We start from the raw sequence: 23,621 nt of genomic DNA, 5'->3' as shown, positions 1-23,621 counted from the left end.
CTTTCATTTCAATGTTCCCTTAACAGTCAAACAGAAATAATGGTGTTCACTGAGAGTGCCAGACCAGGAGTCACTTTTATTTTAAAGATCATTTTAAACATGATGGTGTTTTAGGGTTAGCCATCGTCACACAGCACTTGCTCAACTTGCTTTTTATTCCCTTCTTGCTGCTCCCAGGAAGTTGGTAACTCATCCCCGTGGCACAGGGTGATGGAAATGCTCTTTAACTGTTCCTGGAGCTGCAGAGGCAGCCTGACAAACGATATAAAGTTTAATGGCACATGCTGAGAATTAAAACCTGTGCAAAACCAATGCAGGTCTGGGTGTTGTGTAATGGGTGCACGCTGGGATGTGCCAGATGTTCCAGATGCTTTTTTTGGGATGACAGGCAGTCTGAGATCTGCTCTGGTAAGTGGAATAATTAAGATAGTCTGGGAGAATCACACGTATTCAGCTCCAGTGATTGAGGGAGGAGCCTTTTATTGCCAATTTTGCAGGAAATGTGCTCATGTTTTATTTATCCTTCCTGCTCTTGCAGAAAGAAGCAAAACTGAGCATTACTTTCTTCAGAATTTTATTTCCCTTCTGAATTGCTGAATAAATTCTATCTTTGCTTTTTATTTAAGTATCTGTAATATAGAAAACCTTCTTTTCCTACCTGCAGTTATGCTGGAAATCACTCTGAGGATGATTGTGTGGGTTCTGGCTGCTCAGAGAAGCCAATATAAGTATTTTTGACTTCTGTAGTCTCAAAATGAGTATTCCCAATTGTACTGATTGGAAAATAATCTTATTTTTTATTGGAACAGTGCACATGAAGGCTTGAGTTGACAAGTCCCTCCCTCATACTTGAAGAGTATCCTTGAGTTGCAATGTCCAATAATATTTATTTAGAGTTCTGTTCAGACCTGACTCTCTAAACTACACTCTTTATTAATCTGTAAACAGCTTAAAGGGGAAAAAGGTATTTTAAAAAGGTGTTTTACCCACCTTTTTACAACGTAAGGGAAAATAAAGGGAAATAAAATGTTAAGAAATGTTCTTTTTAACAATAATATCATCAGTCTTTGAGTTTTCACATTCATTCAGTAATCAAGAACTTCATAACTGACTTGGATCTAGGGGAAAAAAAAAAAGACTAAACCAGTGCTAACCCAGAACTCAGCTTGTCCTTGATTTCTGGAAGATCCAGCCCCTTGCAGAGGCTCAGGAGAGGGGTGGGATTTTGTTTGGAACAGCCAGATTAGGATGGATGTGTTTGCAAATCCAGCCCTGAGACAGGCTGCTATTCCTGCTGCTTCCGAAGTTCAGGCTGCCTGGCTGGGCTGGAATTCCTTTATTTGTAGTTCCATCAGGACACTTTGCACAGAGCAAATATGAGGCTGCCTTTATCCAAACATATGCAGTGTTTTCAGAAGTAATTCTGCTCTATTAGAGCACATTGAAATGATATTCTGCATCTTCAAACAAACCACTCCCAATGCAAGTCAGCAAATGAAGCATTCATTAACCTGCTGTGACTTCATGGGTAAATTGCCATTTGTAAAACATTCTGGAGTCCTCTGACTCCACAGAACCACAACACGACTAAGTTGTACTGCACTGTATTATTTTAGCAAATGAATTTATGCTTTGTTGTTATTGTTTTGCCAGGTTACCAAAAAAAGAGGCAGTTTAGATACATATATATATAGTCTAAAGCCAAATTTAACAGCCATTTGTTAATAAATATTAGTTACAACTGATATTATTGCTATGGCAATTGCAATATTTATCCTCCAGAAGATGCACCAAATAGAAATCTCTCCCTTATCACACAAATATCATGTTCTACTGCTGAAAGGATCAAAGTGCAGGAATCCAGCTGAAACCTTTCGGGGACTCTTCTGAATTTTCTCTCTACCCAGTGGCTCAGCCTTGCTCCCTGTCCTTTCCCCCTTCCTTCCCCAGCAGGAGAACAAGGAGGGGTTTGGAGGACAGGAACATTTCATGGCACAAAGGCAGGATTTTGGATCTAGAGGACAGGAATATCTCATGGCAGAAGGGCAGGATTCTGGGTTTGAGGGACAGGAACATTTCATGGCAGAAGGGCAGGATTTTGGGTTTGGAGGACAGGAATATTTCATGGCAGAAAGGCAGGATTTTACATTTGGAGGACAGGAATATTTAATGGCAGAAAGTCAGGATTTTGAGTTTGGAGGACAGGAATATTTCATGGCAGAAAAGCAGGATTTTGGGTATGGAGGGCAGGAATATTTCACGGCACAAAGACAGGATTTTGAGTTTGGAGGACAGGAATATTTCATGGCAGAAAAGCAGGATTTTGGGTATGGAGGGCAGGAATATTTCACGGCACAAAGACAGGATTTTGAGTTTGGAGGACAGGAATATTTCATGGCAGAAAGGCAGAATTTTACCTTTGGAGGACAGGAGCATTTCATGGCAGAAAGGCAGGATTTTGGGTTTGGAGGACAGGAACATTTCATGGCAGAAAGGCAGGATTTTGGGTTTGGAGGACAGGAATATTTCATGGCAGAAAGATCAGCCCTGGGCAGGACAGGGCTGTTCCCATGGGAGTGGGGGAGGTGAGGAAGAGGAAGGGGGAGGAATTGCCTGTTTTTCCTGAGCTCCCCTGCTGCCCCGTGTGCTGACAGTGCTGATCATCACCCACCACTACAAACTCCAGGGATCCCTTCCCTCTGCCTCCAGCTCATCTCCTCACCTGCCCTCTTGTTTTTCCTCAGCACAAATTTGAGTACCTCCCACTGTACACGAATGTAGATTTCACTGGGTGATTTCCTGTCTCTGTTATCTCTCCTCTCAACAAGGGTGAGTGGAGTGAGAACCTCAAAGGCCGTTTTTATTTTTAGCTCAGCATGATAATTTTGAAAGCAGATTCAGTGGCTGAAAGCATCAGCTCTCTGAGGTAGAGAGACAAGTAAAGCCCTTGTAACAAGGCCACAGTTTGATTGCTTTTGAGCAAACATGATAAAGAAAATCTACAGGATAATAAAGATATGAGTCAAAGAAGCAGAAGAACAAATAACTTTTTCCTTTTTTACTTTTCTTAATAATAATTCAGTATCTGAGTATAGAAGAGGGGAAGAACATATGTTAAAGAAGCTTTGGAATCTTTGCATCTGAATAAATGATATATGTCGATGGAATAAATATCTTGAATTTGACCACTGAGATTAGTAACACCCATCATGAAACTATTCTAATCTCATCACCAACTATTCCTGTCTCTTGTTCAGGAAACAAGTAAATAATGAGTGTTTTTTCACACGATCTCTGCAGCTCAGGGCTCTTCTGTTCTCGTGGTTTATTTGATTTCTTTACTTAGGAGAAGAAAATCTGATTCAAATGATCTTTTTTTTTTTTTTGGTATAAGTTATTTATAGCAGTTTCAGGTCAATGGGACTTTCTACAGGATTTCCTCTGGGAGAGGAGCCTCAGATCTGCTGGTGGCACCAGAGAGGCTTTGTGTCCTTTCATCTCCACTCGTGCAAGGCACAGCAGATCCGTGGGGATCCCTGGAGCTCCAGGAACGTGGAGCTGACTAAAGAAGGCAGATAGGTGCCAGTGACCTGAATTTCACAGAATTTGTGCTTTATAGTCTCTGACAGCATGACAAGACTTGTGTCTCCTGAGCCTCCCACATGTCTGCTACTCATGAAAGTGGCCTTGTAGTAAGATGAAGTAAAGTTTTACTTTGGGAACTAGGAAAAGGCAATTTCTTTTTCAAATGTCACAAAGTGGTAAGAAGTAACTGCTCAAAAAAACAAAAGTTGCTGAAAATGCAGGTAGGAGCCTTGCACATTGTCATTGTCAGCATTGAATCTGCATGTAATTAGAATTACACAAGGAAATTAATTTTAGCTATAGGTAGACATTTATAGAAATGCCAGAGTGTGGGTGTTTCCATGTAGAGTATCACAAATCCTTTATAAAGGTTGGCATTTCAAGTTGGCAGCAAGATTGTTCTCCCAAGAGAGCTTCTTTGAGGAGAAAATCAGTCAAATAAAAGATGATAAATATGTGACAAAGGTCTGTAGTAATCCCACGTGTCCACACTTAATTACTGGTAATAATATCTGTGTTAGCGATGAGTTGGTCAGGAGCTGAGATTTTTCTTATGATAAATTAATTATTGATAAAGATTTTAAAAGGCGTAATTATGTTTTTTATATTTCAAGTACTAATATCAACAATATTCTCTGTATTTATACAGATATTCTTCTTGCTCTTTTCTAAATTACAGCAACTAATAATCAGTTACAATAATCTATGAGTTGTTCAATGGTTAAATCATATTTTTCTTTTTCACACTGTTATAGAGTCTTTTTAAATTTTCCTGCTACAGAGTATGCTTCAGTTAATGAGATCACATTATTCAATATCTTTGGAAATTAATGCTTGGTAATGCAGAAAAATTTGTGGTGTTGAAAGACTGACCTCTAGAAAAATGTGTTTTATTATCAGAAGCAAATTTCTCTCTAGTAAGTCTTTTTTCAGCCTAATATATGCAAGTTCACATCACACTTATGAAATCTGTCTGATCAAAAGAAATCTGGAAGCCACAATCCAAGGTGATCACGTGGCACAGAAATGGTTTTTGTGCATTTTTTTGGAAGGAAATAAATAACTGAGTTCTTATAGCAGTGAAAATTTGTAGTTCAGGTGCTGGAAAGAGCAGCCAGAGCAGGGTGAGGGAGGTTTATTTTATTTCAGCTGTGTCAGGGAGTGTGGGATGGGTCCCATTTGGGGAGAGGAAATAAACCCTGATTTGGAAACACTTTGCTTTTACTTCAGGAGCACTTTCGGAAAAGGAAAGTAAGAAACAGAACGGGAAGCACTGACTGAATCAGTAGTCCCACTTTTAGTTGCTAAAATTAGAAACCTTGGAAGTCAGAGGGATAAGAGAAGGAAAGCTTTGAGCCTTCTGGTAGGAATAAATTCTATTTTTATAACAGCAGCACGGGTAGTGCTGCTGTCAAAGTTCTTCTGCTCGCTTGGCCACACAATATTTTCCTGGGCTGTCCCAGTATTTCCAGGGATGCTCAGGCTGGTTCATTCGTGTTTAGCACTGCATTTTCAGCACCAAAAACATCTCTCAAGCAGCTATTTTGCTTTAGCTGTGTGTCGTTAACCCTTCCAGTCTGCTTTGAGGAAATGTGAGGGTATTTTCAACTTTTTTAAGTTCCCTAGGTTACATCTCAGCATCCTCAGAGGAGAATTGAGGCATTTTTGGCTCTCAGGAAAGGCTGTTAGGGTTTTTGTACTCAGTCACTCAGTGGGGAGCTCCTGCCTTTGCCTGGTTTCCACAGGAATGTCAGAGAACTCCTGCTTTTAGTGTAAGGGCACATTTCATTATTTTTCATCAGATAAGGCTCCTTATTTGAGTGGGATCATCTTTGCAGCTCACATTTGCTGGAATATTTGAGCTGAAGCACACTGAAAGCTGAGAGCTGGTTCTGCACTGGGCTCCCCAGGGGCAAGGGACACTTCTTGGAGGAGGAGGTGGCCAAATGTGTTTGTGCCCTGCAGGTTCTAAAGCTGCCTTAGAAACCCTGCAGAAAAATGCACCCAGAAAGTTCCTGTCCCTTCCCCTCTGTGCTCTGAGCTCCTCTGTGACTCAATATTATCTGTGACCAAGCATCTGCTGCAGGCCTCAAGCAGTGGCATCAAAACACAAACATGGCACTTACTAAAATTATTATTTTCCTGCTTGGTTATCCAGAAAGTCAAAGATTTTGCAGATTTCTGCATTTATAAACAAATACGTGTGAATTTTACAATCTATTTGGGGGTGGGTTTTTGTAATTTCATTTTTGTAAATTTCAATATTTAGCTGAGGCAAAATTCCTCCATCATAAAACTTGTTTTAAAGTTACTTAAACTGTCTGAAGATTTTATTTTTAACCCCGAATCAGCTGCTGCTTACTCCATGAAGGCAGGTTCATTTCCAAACCTCAGAGGAATAAATAACCAGTGTGGAAAATCAAGTTATTTAAAGCTATGTAACAGTGATGTCAAAGAAAGTTTGTCCTTCTGAAATTCTGATTTTACATTGCAATATATGTTGTTTGCATTTAAACTCCCCTTCAAATATTAACACTTTTGCAAACATTCAAACAAATTTTAGCTCCCTTAAAGAGCTTTGATCACAATTAGACAGCATCTGAAGTTAGTTTGTAAGTACAAATGCAAGTAGTTTTAAGCATGATCTTCATTTTAAAATAACTCTTAGCTGGAAATTGAAATAAATGTTCCATTTCCTTTGCTTTAGAGTTGCAGAATGACTGTGGTTTACCTCTGTCACTTGTTTCACTGTGCTCAGAGCACCAAGGAAGTCTGGTCTTTAGTCGTGCTTAATGATCTTTATTTTTCTTCTACAGAGAGCAGGGGATACAGTCAGTGGAGATACTGAAAGGTAATTACTTCTGTAATTATATATTTAAATATATACACAGTTATTTTTGTGAATTAAACTCCTTTCTTTACTTTTAGAAACTGTGTTGCAGTATTTGAGGAATAAATTTTCAGGGTTTAGAGATATCAGTGCTGATATCATTTAGCAAATGTTCATTTGCCAACATCAAACATAAATATAAATGACAAAGGGTTAAAAATTCTTCAGATAAAAGTTTATAAAATATTTGTAGAGAGGAAAGATTCTACTGTTATGTTTCCCAATCTACTTTTTTACTTTTGAAATTCAATATTTCAGGCTCACTCTGAGGATGAAAAACATAATGTGTGTCTAACACAATTTTCATAGCCAACAGGCAGAATGTTTCAGTGAACATCTACCTCTAATTCGGTCTGTACAAAACTGCTGCTTCTATTTGTGGTTTGGAGTACACAGATGTTAAAAATGGGGTCTTCAGTTTGGCCTTTAGGTCTGAATTGAATCAATTTATTTTAATGAAGAAAACAGTGATTTTGTCTTTCATTTCTTTGCTGTTTATCTGATGAAATATCTTCATATTCATGTTGCATCCAAAAGTCACCGTTAAAAGAATGTTTGAAGCAACAGCTACTTTGCATCATCATATATTGTAATTAAGTTGTAATCTATGATAATTATTCATGTTTTTGCATCCTGTATATGGCCTAAACCTATTTAAGAAGCTGGATAATTAATTAGATTTAGAGTCCTTTGACCAGTCTAAAGGATTTACAACTGCTGATGATTCCCTTCAGTGCTATAAACATCCCTGAATTACAGCTAAAATCTGAGGTGCGGCACTATCAGCTGCTGACCACCTCATGCTTGATTTTTCAGGGCAGACAGCGTTTTTACCTCTTTATGTGTGTTTTAAACATCACAATGCGGTTGAAAGGCAGCTGTAGTGGTGACCATTTGCTGCTGTTTCCCTGGTGTGCTGTGCATGGTTAAAATGGCATTTATTAACCCAGTGGGGCAGCACTGCTGGCAGAGATTAAAGTGAGATGGAATTCCACCTCATCTGACAACAGCCAGTCCTGCCTCTCCAGTGCCAGCAGTTCATCACCTCAGCTAAGTGTGGGGGTTTGCTTTTCCAGGAGATTAACTATATTAATATTTTAATATTAATATTTTGTTCCACTTTGCAGCATCCCTCCTGTGCAGGGTTACCTGGGGGGAGAGTGAGTTATTCTTGCTCTCTTTTGAAGTAACAACTTCATTTCACCTTTTGCCTTTACCTCTTACACCTGAGTGTTCAAAACCTACTGTTTTCTGTAAATCTGGCTCTTTTCACTTAGTCTCCCAGCCCCTTTCTTCTGTTCTCCCACTTGTTTCTCCTTATTTTCAGCCTGGCTGTGCCCTCCCTGGGCTCTTTCCTGCCTGACTTTTCTGCATCAGAAAGAAACCCCACACGCTCCCCAGAGACAGCCACGTGTCTCACCAGTTCATTTCCTTCTCCCCACCCTCATTTTGGTGCAGCCACAAGGAAGAGCTGCACAGGAGTTTGTTTTCCTTCTGAGCAATTTTGTTCTTCCCAGAGCAAAGGGCTCCTGATTTTTCCCAGCGGGTGGCACGTGCCCAGTTTGGCAGGGACATTGCAATCCAGATGGAGCATCCCTGGTGGACAGGACAGGGCATCTGCCAAGAGATACTTTCCAGGGACATATGACTTGATGAAATTTTGGCAAACTTTCATAGCAAAAGGCTATGCTTTTCTATTCTTTTACAGAAGATTCCTTCTCCCACACATTTTAGATTTCAGGTCCAAAACATGACCATATTATATCTTTTCAATATGAAAAATATTTCAAGAGGCAGAATTATATCACCTTCCTAATAACCTTATTTAAAGTGATTTAAACAGCTTAAACCAAAATAAAAACAAATTTTCAGCTATTTAGCCCCTAGGGTTAAGCTTTGGTGACCAGGAGACAAACTGTGTAGATAGATTGACATATTTGGGTGAAATACCATTACCTTCAATTACTGAAAGAGGGGAAATTTAGGCTGGATATACAGAAATTCTTCTGCCTGAGGGCAGGCCCTGGCACAGGGTGCCAGAGCAGCTGTGGCTGCCCCTGGATCCCTGGCAGTGCCCAAGGCCAGGCTGGATGGGGCTTGGAGCAGCCTGGGTTAGTGGAAGGTGCCCCAGGCCAGCAGGGTGTGGAGTGGGATGGGGTTTGAAGTCCCTTTCCACCCCAAACCATCCTGGGATTCTGTGATTTTTAACATACTGGGACCTGTGGAGCTTCTGTGATATTTATTATTGCACTGTCCCCCACACACAAACCTGCCCTGCCTGCAGGTCACTGTCCCCCACACACAAACCTGCCCTGCCTGCAGGACACTGTCCCCCACACACAAACCTGCCCTGCCTGCCAGGCAGACCTGGGCTCCCCTGTGCCTGGAAGCTGTGACCTCCCTCCTGAGCAGGAGTTGTGATTTTGATGCCTGGAGAGGCTGCCTGGAGCAGAGGCTGGACAGAGTTAAAGGAGTGAAATGGGGATTCATTAAGAGGAGTTCACAGGACACACCTTGGGCAGTGCAAGAGCCCAGCCAGGGCTACACCCTGGGTCACGAGTTTTCCCCCTTTTATCAGTTTTGCTCCATTTCCATGTTGGGTTCATTGTCCAATTCCAGCTCCAGGTGATGCAGTCCCACCCTCCCAGGCTTCTCTCCTCCATTCCCTGCTGTTTGCACTTTTTGGGCTGAAGCTGCCATGGTGTCCTTGGTTCTGGGGCTGGAAAAGGATTGTTCTGTGTGCCTGAGCTGTGAGGAGAACTTGCCATCACTCTGTATGAAGTTCAGAGTCACACACCAACACAGTACAGAATGTGGAAAATATAAAAGCTGAAACTTAAGGCATCAATTTAGGCAGTGGCAGCCTGCAGCTGGAGGTGGAAGCCCTGGATGTGTGGGTTTCAGGAAGGCAAGCTGAGCTGCCTGTCCCCGAGCAGCAGCAGCTTTGTTCCCCTGCTTGCCAGCAGCTTTGCCCTGTTGGGGGGTGTTTCACACAGGAGCAGCAACAGGCACCCAGTGAGGAACCACTGCTCAGCTTTCCTGCAGACAAACACCTGGCTGTGCTTAGCAGGGCTCTCTCTGGTCTTTGATCTTCACTTCAGCAGAATTTTTCCCAGGAAGCCTCAGCCCTGTGGGTTCTGGCCATGGGATGTCATGTGGCTGTGCCATCGCTGTGGGGACCTGGGCGCAGAGCTCTGCATCCCTCTGCAGCCAGCCTGCGAGGGGAGAGAGGCAGAAAAACTGCATCAGTCACACGGGGCACAGCTGCTGCTTGGATCAACATCTTGCTGAATATTTGCTTATTTTTTGTGCGAAAACACTGCTCAAGTTCCTTCTCATAACACATTTTGTCTTTGTAAATAATGCTTAAAGATTATTTTAATCACGGTCACGGCGGTGTGCTTTAGAAATTATTTTTTTTTTAGTTGTGGTTAATGCTGGAGAGATAAGAGATGAACATTTTAAAAATAACTTTCAGTCTTGACATTTTGCTGTCAATATTGCATGTTCAGATGCACCTGTACTGCAGAGATTTACAGGTGCACCTGAGTTGCTCGAAGCATCAACAGCCCAGAGCAGAGACCTGAGCCAGGGATTTCAAACCTCACTGCAAAATACTTAATAATTAATCTGCAGTGAGAATTTCCTTGTTGTAACAGGAATATATTTGAGATGGAAGTTTTAGTAACCTAAATGTAAATCATGGATCCAGATGAGGTGATTAAAAATGCATTCCTGTGACCAGGTAAATAAATCCAAAATGCTACATGTGTGTTTTAGTCCATGTGTGTATTAGTCCTTGGAACAAATGGATAAAAAAGGACTAAGGAAAAATGGATTAAAAGGACAAATGGACAAAAAGGACAAATCTGACCCTGATTCAGTGTCCTGTTTCCATCATGGCCAAGTCTGCACTGGACAAGGAAAGGCCTCTGGTGCTGCTGCCCTGCTTTGTTCTCCAGTCTCTACAGAGCTCACATATATCAGACATGGTGGTTTTGCATTTTAAAGTGTCAGTTCTTGGTATCTGTGGCATCCTGTAGCAAAGTCTTACAGAACTTTGTGCTGCAGGATGCTGTGGTTATATTTAGAAATTCACAGATTATCTGTAAGCACTATGTAATCAGTTTGATTTTTTTTTTCCCTGTGGTTATTTGACATCTTTCTTCTGTTTGTCCTAGATATGCAAGTTCTGGCATTGACCATCCAGGAAACACATCCATGAGGAAGGTAATGATTTATAAATGTGCTTTAAATTAGCAAAAAATGCCTCAACTTTTCAATTCATTGCCATATTTTAAAAAGATAGCTTAGATATACCAAACCTTGATATTTGCCTATGTTATGAAAGAGCTGAAAACAAAAATCTAGGAATAATTTCCAAGTTAAGGAAACTGGCTGCTGCAAACACAGCAGGTCAGTGTGCCTGCAATACTTTTAGTTAAGGTTAGGAACTTAGGAATTCAGTTAAGTTTAGGAATCTTGGTGTGTGTGTTCTGAAGTGTGTGATGTTTGGGGAGGAGAATCACACACCAGGTTGGGCTGGAAGGCACTTCTGGAGGGAGGCTTACCCTGAAGCTAAAGAAAAGTTTTAAAACTCTTAGAATGTTTAAATAGTACCAATACTATGATAAGGAGATTGGGGATTAAGATTTTCAAATATTTTTGTGGTACCAACTTTGAGGTGCTCCATTTTCAATGGAAAATAGCTGCAAAAAGATTTGTTTTATTATTATTTCATACAAAGGACAAACAACAGAACCTTCATTTGTTGAGTGTCAGTTCTTCATTCTGACTTGGCACATTTTACACTGATGAGTTTGGACAGGGCTTGGGCCACCCTGGGACAGTGGGAGGTGTCCCTGCCATGGCAGAGGGGATGGGATGAGCTTTAAGGTCTCTCCCAACCCAAACCTTTCTGTGGCTCTGGTGACTCAGTTCTAAGCAGTTTTCCCTAAAAACTCCTGAGGTTAAAACCAGTGGAGCTACAAGCAACCAGTTTTACTTTCATTTAGTGTTTCTGTGCCAGCACTTCTCCTATCCCTGATTACACTGAGAACTCCTTAATTTACCTTCAGGAGCATCTATTCAATTCTAGCACCTTTTTAATTTCATTTTTCACCATGCTGGCTTTGGGTGGGGGTGGCAGGGTGTGCTCTCTCTGACTGTGGCCTCGTGGTGTGGTTTTGAGATAAGAATTGAAACACTGACAGCCCCAGAGAGTTCTCCATCATCTGTCTGTATCCCATAGCAACTCTGAGTCACTTGGAGTTGTGAGCTCTGTTTCCTTACAGTGTTTGCCACCAAGTTAATTATATTACAGTGGTTCTTTTATCTCTCAGAATGTGGAGTTTGAATTTTTATATTAGCAGGGCTAATTAACCACTGATTCCTAAGGTATTGCAAACCTTTCACTTTCTCTAGTTTCCTGGTTTGAACACATTCTGTGTGTGCATAAACAAAACAGGAATAATTAGCTAAGCATTTTAGAAGCAAGATATTTTTATTTCAGAAAGATATTTTCAGCTCTCCCTTGATTTGTTGTGCTGCTTCTGTCACTATTTTTAAAATTTTGATATTAAATGATGCATACCAGTTTCTGGTGAGTTCCCCCTCCAGAGGTTTCATTTGCCTTGCAGTTCTTTAAACTTACCCACATTTCATTATAGGATTTTATTCCGTCCCTACATTTCTCTAGCCTAAACTGGGGGAAAATTTGGTGATGTCTTTTTCAGGAACACACCTGCTTTGCCCTGCTGCATTTCTCTGGACAGAGGAACATTGAGCAGATTGTTCCAGCCCCAGCCAGCACAGAATTCCAGTCGACACACCAGGGCAGATCAATATTGCTGCTGTGATTTGCAGCACATCCACAAACCCCCCAGAGCTGCTGTGCACATTTGATACCTTCTCTCAGAGTTTTTTTGTTTCATTTTCTGGATTTTGCCACCTTCCCTCCGGCGCAGGAGCATTGATCTTTGTCTTCTCCTGAGCGAAGAGACACATGTGCAGAGATGGAGTGAAACAAGGGAGACGTGCTGAGTTAGTGGATGCTGCACCCTCCCTCCCTGAGCTTCCCCGGCCACAATTGTCACATTTTGTGGGACATTCCTGTCCTGGGGCTGGCTGGGAGAGCAGGCTGAGGTCGGGAGAGCACAGAGAGCTGCTGATCCCTGCAGTCCCCACAAAGCCTTTCCCTTGTGCAGTGCTAAATCAGGGTCACAGACAGGGCTGTGCATGTCCAAACCCACTCCTCCCTCTGCTGCTTTCATTTAAAATAAACCTTTGTCTCTCTGGAGCTGGAGTCTTGTTTTCACCTGATTATTTTCTAGGGTTCTTAAGCATTTGTACATTGGAGGCAAATCCTTACCAGTTTTGGAGTACTATCCCTGGTTTTAGGTCTAAATAAAGAGATGCTTTTAGGGTTTTTCCCCCCCGCCCAGAATCTGTAGCAATTGTCTAATGCTGCCACAAAATGAAAGAAATTTTTTTTGTTTTTTTCTCCTGGGACTTATTCTGTCAACCACCAACTCAAAAAACTTGTTTCTGTGGTGGGAAGAATGTGACTTTGACACGTCATTAAGCACAGGATTTTGTATATAATGTTTGTGGTGAATATTTCTTTTTGAATGCATATTTTTATAATTATTTCCTTGATGCAACAAACTTCAAATACCAGTCAGTTTATCAGCTCCTTCGTGGGAGTTTATATCTTTAGTTTTCAAACCACTGCACAACTATTCATGCACAGAATCCTTGATGCTTTCACTGCAATTGTAATTAATATTTTTAAAGCGATTTTAACTTGCTGATTTAGCAGTGTTGTTTTCTTTATGATCTTGAGGAAAGTAGTAAGAGAAAAAAGACAGAAGGGAGATCCTGTGATCACTGATGCTGTGATAACCCTGGAGAGGGGAGTGAATGAAAGCTCTTCCATGTTACTGCTGTTACTTGCACTGGTGTTTCATAATTTATTTATTTTTTTTCTTACAGTCATTCCATTACGCTTCCCTCAGGGTAAAAAGCAGAAAATGGTCAAAAGGTAACTTCCTTCAGTTAACGTTCTGAAACTAGAAATGAGGCTCCTTCTCTGATAATAAGTGATCTGTAACAAAAGTTCAACTTGATTCAAATATTTCTAAATTTGATAGTAAGCAATAAAGGAAAATACCAAATTAAAATACCTAAAGAAATGTTTTATAGGTATAATACTGCTTGGGTGGGTGGAAAAATTTCCTCTTCCTTAGGAAGAAGGCAAGGACCATCTGTGTGCAAATTGATGAGAATTTGCCTGTGGAACGCTGCAGAGCAAAGGATGGTGGTTTATATTCTCTACATTTCTTCCCTGTTTCACAGCTGTAGGACAAATGCAATTCTTATAGCATCATAAACTTGATTTTTCACAGAAAAAAAAAAAAAAGTCTGATATATTAAGGAAATTTCCTCCAGAGGTTTGGTTTTTTTTTCCAGGAAAATAAATTATACCATATTTATTTAAAACCCTGGTTTTATTAATATTTACAAGGCAATCTAAGCCTTTCCATTAGGATTCATTGAAATAAAACCCAGAAAAAGAAAAACAACCCTATTCCTGGTGCTGTGCCTTTAACAGGATGCTGTAAAGTTAAAATATTGTTGCTCACTTCAAAAAATCATGTAAGCATGTGCATTGTTATGGAAGTGAACAATCTTTGGCTTTTATTGTTTATAAAAACTGGGTTTAAAAATTCCCATAATTTGACAAAGCTTCTGCTGCAAAAGGGAAGATATATGGAAAAAAAATTGTTTGCATCTGCGTAGAGATTGTGTCATACTCTGAGTTCCTGACTGAGGCTAAATAAATACATTTTTACTTTGGAACGGTGCTGTCCATCTTAATCAGAAAATAAATGCAGCCCTTAGAGGAACAAACCCTCTGGAGACTAAATGAAGCCTTGCCTGAACCAAGCCCTTTTCACTGTCCTCACGGGCAAACCCAAATCCCAGGGCGCTGCTGAATTTGGAAATGGCTCACTGCGAATGTGGAGAGGGTTTGGCTGGGAGGGAAATGTTTGAATTACAAATGGAACATTTCTCCCTCGCCCCGTGGTGTTCCCAGGGAGTTCCCTCTCCAGCGTGAGCAGGAGGCGCATCTCCTGCAAGGACCTGGGCCACGGCGACTGCGAGGGCTGGCTCTGGAAGAAAAAGGATGCCAAAGGTTATTTCACCCAGAAATGGAAAAAGTACTGGTTCATTCTGAAGGATTCCTCCTTGTACTGGTACACAAACCAGAATGTAAGTACGGGCCGTGCTTGGAAAAAGTCAAAATGAAACCTTAAGCTTTATCATTCTTTTACTATTTTTATTTTTACTAGTTTTACTGCATGCTCGGATGAAGTGCCACTTTAACTGCCAGGTCTGCGACACTCTGGCTGGAAATATTTCAATTGAAATTCTTTTTTAAAGTCTCCAAGTCCATGTTCAAGCTTAATAAAATAGCAGATGTTCATGGCAGTCTTTAAGAAATGACTATGTCTGTAGTTAATTCTTTTCCACAGATTTATTTGGACTAACACAGTGTTCACACTCAGTTTCAGTTGTGAGGGGGGATGTGTAAAGTGCAACCATTTGTGGTAGTTAAGCATTCTGTGAAGCAGATGTGAAAATCTGAATTTGTAAATCTCTTTATCTAGAAGTTATTTTTATATCGATGTTCCTCTTGCTTTTTGCTGAATTAGTCTGGAGTTTGCAGTTTCTCATGTGTAAAATGCTGTTCTTGGTGAAATTTTCCTGAAAACCAATGGGCCTATGCTGGTGCAATCTGCATAAACGTAGGGAAATAACAGAGGGGAGAAGCCCAAAAATGTTCAGTGATGCTCTTCCATTTGTGTGCAGCAGCCCCAGAGCTTGAGCTGAACTCTGCAGCCTGCTTTGGTTACTGATCTCTTATTCCACCTCTCCAATTTCCTTCCAGAGGAGGTGCTCAGCAGCATAATTCTCCTCAGTTTCTGTGGGTTTTGTAGCCCAAGAGGCTGCTCTGGGTGATCAAGGGATTTGTGGGGTTTGACATTTCCTGTGCCAGGTGGGGGGCACTGGCAGGGTCCCCCCGGCTCTCAGGCTGTGCCCCAAACCAAGCCACAATTCACTGTGCCCTTGCTAACACCTTGCAAAAACCTGCCTGCTGTTAATATGTCCCGCTGCTTTTCCTCCTGAATTGCTTCAAAAGCAGCAAAAAGTGGCAGGATGCATTTCCTGGTTATTTCCTCCCCACTTAATCAGAGGTGACCTCACCAAGGAAGCTCCTCAGGGGCCGTGGTGTGACAACTGTGACTTTCAAGAGAGACATCCACCAAACAGCTGTAAAATGCTGATTTCTGTGAAGAATCTGAGAGCTCTCCTCTGTGTAGGGGCTGTGTTTGGGGCTGAAAGGTTTTCTGTGATCTCCAGCAAAAGGGGTTTGGGATGGCTGTACCTCCTTTGAGAAATTACCAGTTTAGTTACCTCACTGAGGTTATTTACATTGTGTGATGAATTAAATCCATTCCATAGGAAAAACAGTTTGTGAAAAATACATTCAGTATTTCCTTTGACTGGGTAGTTGTTCTTTGTATAAACCCCAAACAGCTGCTGCTCATTTCTCTTTTGTTTAATTCTATATTAATTTTCAACATTTTTTTTTCCTTTCAATAGGATGAAAAAGCAGAAGGATTCATTAGTTTACCTGAATTCAGGATAGACAGAGCAATTGAATGCAGACGAAAACAGTAAGTAATGTGTCAATTACCTTTATAAAGGATTGCCCTTGGAAGTTTGCTGTACATAGTACTGAACACTTGCAAAGTCCAGAGAAGGAAGTTACTGAGAAAAAACCTTGAAAACTGTAAATATAACATCATAGATCCACTTAAGCTTTAGTATTTCTCTTTATTACAAAAGATGCAATGTAATGTAAATTCCATTTACTGAATTAGAATGAATTTAATAACTCTTTAGCCAGCTTGCCAGATAGTCCAGTTACAGCTTCAGTTGAATAAGTAAATCAAAAAGCAATGAATACTTTAATAAAGAGATAAAACTTTCTCAGGTTCAGTAGGGCAGTATTTTCCCATAGGAAATATCATAACAAATATCATAGCAGGGAATGGTGAATATAATCTTAATTTTCTCTTTATGAGGGAAGATTTTCATGCCCAATACTGTGTTGCTCTCAGCTGCTAAAATATTTAGGTTCCATATGCAAAATGAACTCTACATTATTGCTTATGTGCATATTGCTACTGCTACATTCCACTCCACTAAAAAGCATATTATAAGCTTTGCACAATTAAGGAATATTTAATAACAGACACCCATTGGAAACTGCTTCCAAACAGTGTTGAGATTGCAATCAACAGGTTTAACAGAACAATTCCAATGCTTTGAGAGTAGCACTTTGCTGGTACCTCCTGAATTATTTGCATTTCTCTTCTGTATGCTTTCCCACTTTTAACTAAGCATCCTGGATTTTTCCTCTGCTTTTCCAATGACTGAATGCAGTTTTGGTCTGAGGAAACAACTGTGAGCACAGTACAATAGAAATATTGAAGGTATGAATTACAATAGAGACTGCTCATCAGAAAATCAAACCTCTTCAGTTGCCTGTTCTTGTCTGGGGATATTATTACTGTGTCAGGGAAGTACAAGACAGTGCAATTTACACTTCTATTTCTCCTTTCAGCTGAGGGTATCACTGTAGAAATTAAACATGAACTGAGCACTATAAATACCTCAGAGCAATGAGTAGATATTAATAATGATATTGAACAAAAATACAGGAAAAATAATACCCTTTTGTTAGAATATAAAGCACTTAACAGATTTCAGTGAATTAACCAAGATCAAACAGAAGGTCATTGTGCACAGCTAGAAATAGCTTCCAGAGCTTTCCTCAAAGCATGAGAACACAGTCCCTCAGAACTCAGCTTAGAGGAGGATTTCTGTAGGGTATATGCACAGGGAAAAGTCCGATTAACTGAAACGTTGCACACGACTGAAAGCTGAGAACCTCCAGGCTTTGAATCCTTTCAAAAAGAGGCAGGTCCAGAGGTAAAAGTATAATGAAGATGTTCATAGTATATTCCCTTTTTCCCTGAGTTGAATTTCTATTTGCTCTCTTCCTTCATGGACTACCATTCAAGAATTTCCCCCATGACAAGAATTGCACCTTACCCTAGCCACTGCTCTACCTGGAAGTGAGTGCAGTGAAATTCAGAATATTCAGCAAGTGGGAGAGGGGCCCCTGGCTGTGTCCAGCCAGCTCCAACCCACAGCCCCTCTGAGCACAGCTGTAAAACCACTTCCCTGTCCTCTTCTGGGTTGTCCTGCAAGGCTGGGAGTGAGCATCATTCCACTGCCTGATTCCAGTGAAAAGCCAAAAGCACAGTGTCAGTTTCCCTTCAGCTCTCCCCAGTGCAGAACTAAGAACATTTTGGACCTCAGTTTGGATTTCCCCTCAGATCTCTGCTATTTTCAGAGCTATTGATGTGAAATGTTCAAACCCTTCTGAAACTAAAGGATTTGAAGACTTACTGGGATAATTAATGGATTTCTCTCTCCCACTGTTCTGTTGGAGGGGGAGCTCTGCTCCCCAGCCTGGCTGATCCTGATGTCCATGGCTCACAGTGATGGAATAGCCTTAAGAAAGCTTTCACAAGAATACAGATAATTGAAGGCATCACTGGGTATGGTTTGATGATTTGCCTCAGTAATGCATTTAATGAAGGTACCCTGATTATTTCAGGAGCCCTGGCATTATCTCAGGCTGCTCCAGCTCTCCAGGCTATAGCTGGACGTGCAATGACCTTGTCCCCGTGAAAGGAGGAATTCTGCATTGCCACTGAAAAATTTCCCACTGCTTTTAGGCAACACCTGCATCCTCCTGATTAATAGTGATCACAGAGTAGGAGAAATTATAGTTATTTGAGTTTGTGTGCTGTGGCATGACATGAATATCATGTTATTTTCACAGAAACTGATAATTATAATGCCCCATGATGACGCTGATCCCCAAGTATAAAGATTAATTGAGCCACAGGTATAATTAATCCTTATCAACTGGTGCCTTGCCTGAACCTCCAGCAATTTCCACCTAGTGAAAATTTTCATTGCCTAGTTAATGCAAATTTGGGTCTTAAATTCATCAGGGATAGGCCACAGTGTTGGCACTTCATATTGAAAGTGTGCAGTCAGAGCTCCATACAAATGTCATGGTAGCACAGGCAGACATGAAGGTACAGCTTAAATGTTGCTACAGTTTCATAATTTTATTATTTCTGAAAACAACTTGACAGCCTTTGCAGACAGCAAAGCCCCCTTCAGCCACCAGTGGGGCCCCACAGGGAAGAAACTTCTGGGCTGTGTTAACTGGAGTGCAGCCAATGGATGGAGGGAGTATTCTTCAAACTGGCACTCACCACCCCACATCTTGATTATTGCAGCCAGTCTGGGGCCCTCCAAACCAAGCCAAATGTAAATATATAGATATAATTCCTCTAAATTATTCCTATTTATACATCTCAAATTGTTCCTGCGGAGATTGCAGTTCCTAATGCTAGAAATGTATCTAAACACTTCCCTAATAATAATCCCAGTGACACTGCTGGGAGATGGAGATGGATTTATTGTTGTGTTTTGCAGTCCTGACACAGAACTGCAGTACATTTCAATCACAAGTTTGCACAGAACTGGGATCTCCATTTCATAGCAATAAAGATCTCTTTTCTGCAGTCTGCAGATATGTAACAGTGCAATACATTATTGCAGCTTTAACGTTCACTATCTCAGGAGATGATCACAATATCAGGCAGAAAGATCTCAAGGAACATTCATACAGTAACCAATTAGAGCTGTTTGCAGGGACCTGGCATGTGGGAACTCCTTTGCAAAAGCAGCCAGACCTGCAGCATTTACCTGATTTACCCTGACAAATTTCCTGCTCTTTCTGCATTTTATGACACGTTCACAACAGCTGAGCCAGGAGCCTGCAGACAGTGCCTGACCTGTTGCACACTCCTGATTTCACCTCTCTGTGCCTTAACTGAGGCAGGGTTCTGTGAGAATGTAAAATATTCTAATAATCACAGGATCACAGCCTCGTTTGGGTTGGAAAGGACCTTAAAGATCATCCCATTCCACCCCTACCGTGAGCAGGGACACCTTCCACTAGACAATGATCCACTAATCATAGATTTTATCACATGACAGGAGCACAGTGGAGCCAAAGTACACTCTGTTTATCACACTAACTTCCACCCATTAACATTGACATGAAACCCCATCACTGGCATTTGATTGCCTGTATGTATTTAAATTTCCTGTCCAGGAAAATAATCCTATTTACAAGCAGAAACTCCATCATGTGATATTGTCTCAGGATTAGCCAAAAGGATTAGGATCTTTAGATCCAGCACCTAAATCCTCTCCAATCTGAGCCAATCCCACTGGGAGATGGTTGGGCAAGTGGAGCAGGAGAAGGTGCAGATGCTGCAGAGAATTCACACCAACAGTAGAACGATGCAGGAGTGTTTGTTTAGTCAGGATTTTCTATTTTCAGCATCAAAAATGTAGTAGTGTGAGGAATTTCTGTTGGAAGTACAGTATTTGCTAATCTCTGTGTAATTAAAGGTGTGCCATGCTGTAATTCCCAAACACACAAAGCTGTTCCACCTTTCTTACCCACAGCTGTTTGCACAGAACCATTGGAGTTGCTGGTACTCAGCTGGCATGGAGGGATTAAAAAGTTCCACAGCAGAAGTAGAAGACTAAGAATGATAAGAGTTCTTGACACTAAAATCATATCACAGCAATCAGTTAAAAGAAAGCATAAAGTTGATCAGAGCGTACTTAAAACTGCATTTATATAATGATGAAGAGAGATAATTAACAAGCCTGTGCCATCTAGTGGGCACCACGGATCCCTGTGTGGGATTTCAGTCACTCACTGCTTTCATTTGCAAAGTAGCAGTAGCCAGGGCAGTGAGGCTCTGCAGTGGAAATTATCACCGTCCAGATGCCAAAACAACACTTAAATACCTCTACAGCCTCCTTTTATGGAATTTAATATTTAATGATAACCCTCTGTGCAAAGATAACCTTACCCTTTATATCCCTAATCTCATGAAAACAGAAACTGCACAGAAATTCAGAAATCTGTTGGAGGGCTTTTGTTAGGAAAGCTGTTGCTGGATGCAATTAATTTGTATTAATTATAAAAAATTATAAAAATTATAAAAAATTTGTATTAATTATATATGTATAAATAATCATAATTAAAAAATCACTGTGTCCAGGTGAAGCTTCTTCAGCTTTCATCTTGTCTTTGAAAACTGCAATAAGTCATCGTAATTAATAAAACACTCATTTGCATTTAAGCTATTAATAGTGGAAACATTGCATCACAGGTTCTTCATAATTCCACGTGTAATGATTCCTAATCTAATTCTTACATCTGGTAATTACCATATAAATGTCATATTTTAACATAAATGTTATGAATGATAGTGTGGCATTTTTTTAACATTTGCCAGCTAATCAAATTAATAATCTTTAATGCTGGGACCTTCTGGTTTCCTTGATAGCAAAACTCCTTTTCATTATACTCACATAAAAAATTTGTAAAAACTGTGATTATTGTTCTTAGCAGTTTTCAACTGCTCAGCTGAGGGAGAGCTCAGGGGTTAGACCACATAAAAGCATTAACAAAAAGCATTTTATGTGAACTATAATCACCCATGCCATCTGATTATTATCTATTATTCCAGTGATTTCTAGCTCGAGTTGGCACCCCTCTGCATTTCTTTTTGTAGAACATAAAGCTGTCATCAAATACATGAGAAGAGGTGGGGGGATCAAACATTTATTGCTTTAGTTGATCTTTGGAATACAACTAAGATGTACTTGAATATACTCAATAAGACTTTCAAATTCACCCAAGAATTTTTTAGATGTACAACATCAGTGGTTATCAAAAGGAATTATATTTTTAAGTAATTCAAGTGCTTTTGAAATTTTTGCAAAGTATGAGGCTCACAAACCTAGACGAAATCAGATTGGGGGAATCCATCGATAAATTTAGACAGCAAAATTCAGACTGAAGATGAAAAACGCCTATGAAAGCTGTAACATGCTGAAGAATTACAGAGCAGGACAGTCTGGTGTATTTGTAGACAAGATGTTTGAAAGAAAAGGTGGTTTTTATTCTTTGTGCTCTTTTTATAGTGCCTTCAAAGCATGTCACCCCAAAATAAAGAGCTTCTACTTCGCAACCGACTGCCTTGAAGAGATGAACAGGTGAGTTGTGTGTCCCCTTTGTTGTGGGATGTTCTTTATCCTGGTGCTTCAGTATTTCATCTCTCACAGAATATCCTCCTGGAGCCTGATGGAATGCTGGCTCATGGTGTTCTCAGGAATTAGTTTTCCATTAATTCCAGTAAATACATTACATTCTGTGGCTCACTTCACTGACATTTCCTGCCACGACATGTCTTAGCTCTGCAAAGGGAAGTTCCTTGTGTTGGTCTCATCTCTGTTAATTAGAATTTCTTCTGTTGTTGATGGGCTTATGTTCATCACCCTTGTGATGTTTTGTAGGTAAAGGATGGAAGTCTAAGTGGGATCAGTGTTTCTGGTATATCAAACACTGCAGCCACAACAAAGCTCATACAGAGTACACCCAGGTGGTGGGGGGGGTGTGTATATATAAAATATATATATAAATATATATATATATATATATATATATGTATATTCCCCTTCCAGTGCCAAGAACAACCCCCAACAACATAGAAAATCAGCAGTAATTAATTTTATTCACCACATCACTGTCCCAACACAGAGCAGAGGCAAGCAAAATTCCATTTTTGGTGTTGTAGTGAGTTTTAAATGTCCTTGGATGTGCTGGGGGGACATTCCAAACTTCTGACTGGACAAGGCACTGGACAACCTGATCCAACATTAAAGCTGGCCTGCTGTGGGTGGCTGTGGGAACAGGCACCTCCTGGGAGCTCTTCTAGCCCAAATTACTCCGTGCTTCTCCTTTGTGATTCAGTGGTGAAGGCCAAGGTTGGATGGAGGTGGGACAGGGTGTCAGTTCCCAAAAGGCAGAGTCAGATGTCCTCCTTCCTCCTGGTACCTCAGAAATTTGTTTATTCCCAGCTGAGGTGGAAAGCACAAGGACACCTGGGACAAGGTCACCATCCTGGGAAGTCTTAAATCTGTCCTGGCACAGATAACTGACACTTTGAGATGTTCTTACTTACACTTTGAGTTGTTCTTAATGTTTGCCAGCTTGGGAAGACAGATACGGATGGGGTTTTTCCTTTGGAATATTAAGGCCTAAAAACCATTTATTTAAAAACTGAATATTTATATTCTGGTCTTACATGGCTTTTCAGGTATGCTGGGCTGTGAGCCTGGCTGGGGTGAAACTGTGGAGGCCTGCTCATCCTGCACAGAGGAGGGTGATGAGCCTCAATTATCAGGAGTGGGATACTTTCAGGGTATAAGTTTGCTGAAAAAATTTTTTTCAAGGCTGTTAATGTTCAACTGCCCAGTTCTGTGGTGTGGTTCAGGTTTGTCTGGACAAAACCCAAGTGAGGATGTTTTACTGGTTTAACTCTGCCTGGTCTCTCTTGATTTCAGCTGCTGGGGTAGCTCTCATTTGTTGAAGTGCCATTGATCATATCTATAAATTATACATAAAATGTTCTGACTCCAGGAAAACCAGGAAGTCTTGACATACATTCAATGAGCTGCTTTTACAACATCATTGATTTTCCCATGGGGGCCCAGGAAGCTGCAATGAGGCCTTGGAGCACAGGAGCAGCTGGGAAGGTGCCAGCGTGTCCTTCCATGCCACACCATCCTTCACATCATTTACTTTGGAATTTACAAGAGCCTTTTCCCTGAATTTTTGGGAAGCAGGCAAAGGGTGAACTTCTACTTGAAGTATTTTGTGCAGTATTTTCCCTTCAGCAGTTCTGTCCCTGCAGAGCAATTGGAATTCACTCCCCAGCCCAATGATGGATAACTCTGCTCCCTCTGTAACATCCCTGGGCACCCCTGCAGCTCTTCCAGCCTTCCTGGAATTCCTCCTCCCAGAGATCCTGGGTGAAATATGAAATGAGGAAGC

General features: G+C 40.8%; 1 protein-coding gene across 1 annotated transcript in view; it reads left to right on the top strand.

The window, feature by feature from the left end:
• The window catches only part of LOC121363085 (connector enhancer of kinase suppressor of ras 2-like), a 162,473-nt gene that overhangs the window by 126,589 nt on the left and 12,263 nt on the right, over positions 1–23,621 (top strand). The window contains exons 14-17 of the mRNA XM_041485172.1: positions 13,469–13,530; positions 14,590–14,749; positions 16,145–16,218; positions 21,710–21,781. Of these exons, the coding sequence (XP_041341106.1) occupies positions 13,469–13,530; positions 14,590–14,749; positions 16,145–16,218; positions 21,710–21,781 (368 nt within the window). The remainder of the gene's footprint in view (positions 1–13,468; positions 13,531–14,589; positions 14,750–16,144; positions 16,219–21,709; positions 21,782–23,621) is intronic.

This window comes from Pyrgilauda ruficollis, unplaced genomic scaffold (assembly GCF_017590135.1).
Source record: "Pyrgilauda ruficollis isolate IOZ18807 unplaced genomic scaffold, ASM1759013v1 scaffold7, whole genome shotgun sequence".
Taxonomy (NCBI): Eukaryota; Metazoa; Chordata; class Aves; order Passeriformes; family Passeridae; genus Pyrgilauda; species Pyrgilauda ruficollis.
Note: the sequence above shows the minus strand (reverse complement) of the source record. Positions and strands in the feature narration are given on the sequence as shown.